The sequence below is a fragment of the Arachis ipaensis genome, chromosome B10 (assembly GCF_000816755.2).
Source record: "Arachis ipaensis cultivar K30076 chromosome B10, Araip1.1, whole genome shotgun sequence".
NCBI lineage: Eukaryota > Viridiplantae > Streptophyta > Magnoliopsida > Fabales > Fabaceae > Arachis > Arachis ipaensis.
The window spans coordinates 133,709,574-133,712,784 of NC_029794.2; the positions used below are offsets into that span (position 1 = coordinate 133,709,574).

A 3,211-nucleotide genomic window follows, 5' to 3' on the forward strand; every position below is an offset into this window, starting at 1 on the left:
TTTTAACCCAACCGACCCGACAGGTTCAACCCGTTTTTCCACCCCTAATCAAAAACCGACACAATCGAGTAGGCTTACTCGGTTAGCACATTAACGTAACATATTATTTCTTCCTAAACTAAATCATTTAATTGACTTTAAATTGTATTTGGTAGCATTTTTAGTAGCCATAATTGCTCTAATAGTTGTTAGTCCATATAATTCATATATAAAGTCAGAACTAGGGTGACATTTGTATATCCACGCATATTTCATTGACCCTAAGAAATGAAATATATATATATCAAAGAGAGTAAAATCACACACATCTAATCTAAGTTTAATTACCAGGGCATAACATAATTAGGCCCTAGCATCATATTTGGGTAATCAAGGGTAAATTAATTCTAGATAGATAGTAAGAGGTCCTAAACCATATCCCATGCATAGATAGATAGATACCATAAATTCCAAATAAATAAAACATTCTTGAAGGTATTATTATTATTATTTGTTATTACTAGTGGGCTTTGGTGGATTGAGTTTGACTGGAAAATCATCAATTTCATCCCTCCAAGGAGTATTCTTCAAAGGTGGTTCAATATTCTTCAATGCAACCCAGACAGCAGTGTTTACCTTGAATCCAGATCCAAATGCCATTTGCCAAACCCTGTCACCTTTCTTCACTCTTCCTTTCGCCTCACAATATGCCAATTCATACCATACAGAGCTTGATGATGTGTTCCCGAACCTGTAAAGTGTCATTCTAGAAGGTTCCATGTGCCAATCATCAAGCTCAAGACTCTTTTGCATCCTATCAAGAACAGCTCTCCCACCTGCACCAGTAACAAATCCATAAAACAGATGAAGTCAATTTCACGTAAACCTAATAACTGAGAACTATCAGATTAAAATTTAGTCAAATCAGTCAAATTAAATTTCACAAAAAGTTAACTGCAACTGAATTTTCACCGTTATAATTCCAATTAAACTTGGATTAAATCTTTAAAACCCTAAACTTAATAGAATTGGAGGAATTACCTGTGTGGATGCAAAAATGGTCGAAAGCTAACGTGAAATTGGGGACGTAAGCCTCAATCATGATCTTGAGAAACTTGCGTTTAACGAAGTTGACGACGAACTTGACTTTCTCCGAGATCGGGAGAACAACCGGACCGAGGGAGGTGATGTGGATCTTGAGAGCGTCCCTGGCCACATTCATGAGTTCTTTCGACAGAGAAACGCCGACTTTATGAGCCTCGTCTTCTTCCTGAAACACACATTTGTAGCTGTTGTCGTCGGCGCCGACGTGCGTGCGAAGCGTGTGGATCAGTTGGTATTTTGAACGGCAGCGATCGGAAGGGTGGCTCGAGAGCAGAGCTGCCGAGCCACCCATTCGGAAGAGGCAGTTGGTTAGCATCATTGAAGGGTTGTTGCCTCTGTAAATGCTTGAAGTTTCATTTTCTGTACTCAGCACCAATGCATACGAATTTGGATGTACCTGTTACATTTTCTGTTAGTTGTTTAATCTCTTCAAGTGCTAATATAAATTACCAAGAGTTAGTTAAGTTAGTTACCATGTCCGTATAAAACTGTTTTACGATGTATTAAATTACATAATATTCTACTAGTAATCATCAATTAGTCTTTATTGGTAATTTTAATGGTATGAGATTTCATCCAAGAATGTGAGATTACTCACTTTACTTTTGGTGGTTAAATGTTGGCTAAATTTTAATAAAACTGCCGGTCCTCTAGACTTTTCCTAGTAAAAATAACCACTTTTACAATGATTGTCTGAATGATCATACAAAAAAATAGTTGTATTTGTACCAAAAAATTAAAATTTGACTATATATATAAAATACACATGTTTAAATTATTTTTAATATATATTTTATATTAATAATTAATTTAATAATAATTTTTTTATGTACATATAACATAGTTGTACTGTTAATAAAAGAATAAAGTGTTGATTAATGTTGGTTTAAATATGTAGTGAATAGAAAAATGGTGATTTTTTAGTACTTGTGATAATAAAAAACGAATTTAATTTTTGACAAAAATAGATAGTTAATCATATATATGACCACATTATCACCGTTTAAAAAATAAAGGAAATTAGTTAAGGTTATTAGTTAAATCTCCTAGGGATCTTATTTAAGTCTAGATTCTCATTTTTTACTCTATTTTCTTCTTTTTTTTTTTAAGTAAGAAGACTAAGTAGTGTTTTATCTAAAATATTATTTACTTTTATTTTCTTTTGAATAGAAAAATGTTAAAGCTGGCTATCATTCAAAAGTGAAAAACAACCACCAAATCTTTAAAGTGTAATTGTTTGTTTTCCACTTTTAAATTGTACGATCCACATGCATTTTATTATTTTTGTATAGAAGCAATGGAGTGATTTGAACTCTCTTGAATCTTAATAAATTTGGAAGGTAGAATGGACAAAAGTTCTAGGCATGAGTCATCATTACTCCAACTTAAAACACTACTATTTGCATGTGTCTATGATGAAGCTTTGTTTTGTAACAGTTGTAGCCATTAGGCATTAAATGTGTAACAATAGTTAATATGTTGTTGTGATAGATACAAGATTCAATTAATGCATTACACTATATATATTTTTCTGTAGAATCTGAGTTCACTGTACTTCCTACCTATAAAGTAATATAGTCTACGGTGATAGACCTACATTGAATATAGCAAGCGTTTTCCCTCACTAAATCTAGTACAAGATAATTAAGAACACCCACCAAATTTAAGGGATAAACACATGGTTTGGTATTTATAAATATCTAAACTTTTGTTTTGGGGTGTAAATACCTCTATAACCACTTAGGTAGCGTTTGGTAGAGAGATAAAGACTGAAAGACTGAGATCGAGAAACAGAAATCGAAATAAATTTCAGTATTTTGTTTGGCGTAAAGTAAAAGACAGAAATTGAAACAATAATAAAACTCTAATTTAATTTGCACAAAGAATAAAATTGAAATTAATTAATTGAAATGAGGATATTTTAGGTATAAAATGTTATTAAAATTTCAGTCTCCGTCTCTAAAAATTTTAGTCCCCTGTATCCCTACTTTTTGGAGGTACTGAAATACTGAAATTTTAGAGACAGAGACAAAAATTTTAATACCAGTCTCTGAACCAACAAACATGATACTGTGTCTCAGTCTCCCAATCTCTGTCTTAGTACTTCAAAACAAACACTACCTTAAAT

General features: G+C 32.4%; 1 protein-coding gene across 1 annotated transcript in view; it reads right to left on the bottom strand.

Annotated features, from left to right (window-relative positions):
• Window positions 213-3,211, bottom strand: part of LOC107624344 (3-ketoacyl-CoA synthase 20-like) — a 5,138-nt gene continuing 2,139 nt past the window's right edge. The window contains exons 2-3 of the mRNA XM_016326845.2: window positions 1,021-1,480; window positions 213-815 (exon numbers count right to left, since the gene is read on the bottom strand). Coding sequence (XP_016182331.1) covers window positions 487-815; window positions 1,021-1,480 — 789 coding nt within the window. The 3' untranslated portion in view covers window positions 213-486. The remainder of the gene's footprint in view (window positions 816-1,020; window positions 1,481-3,211) is intronic.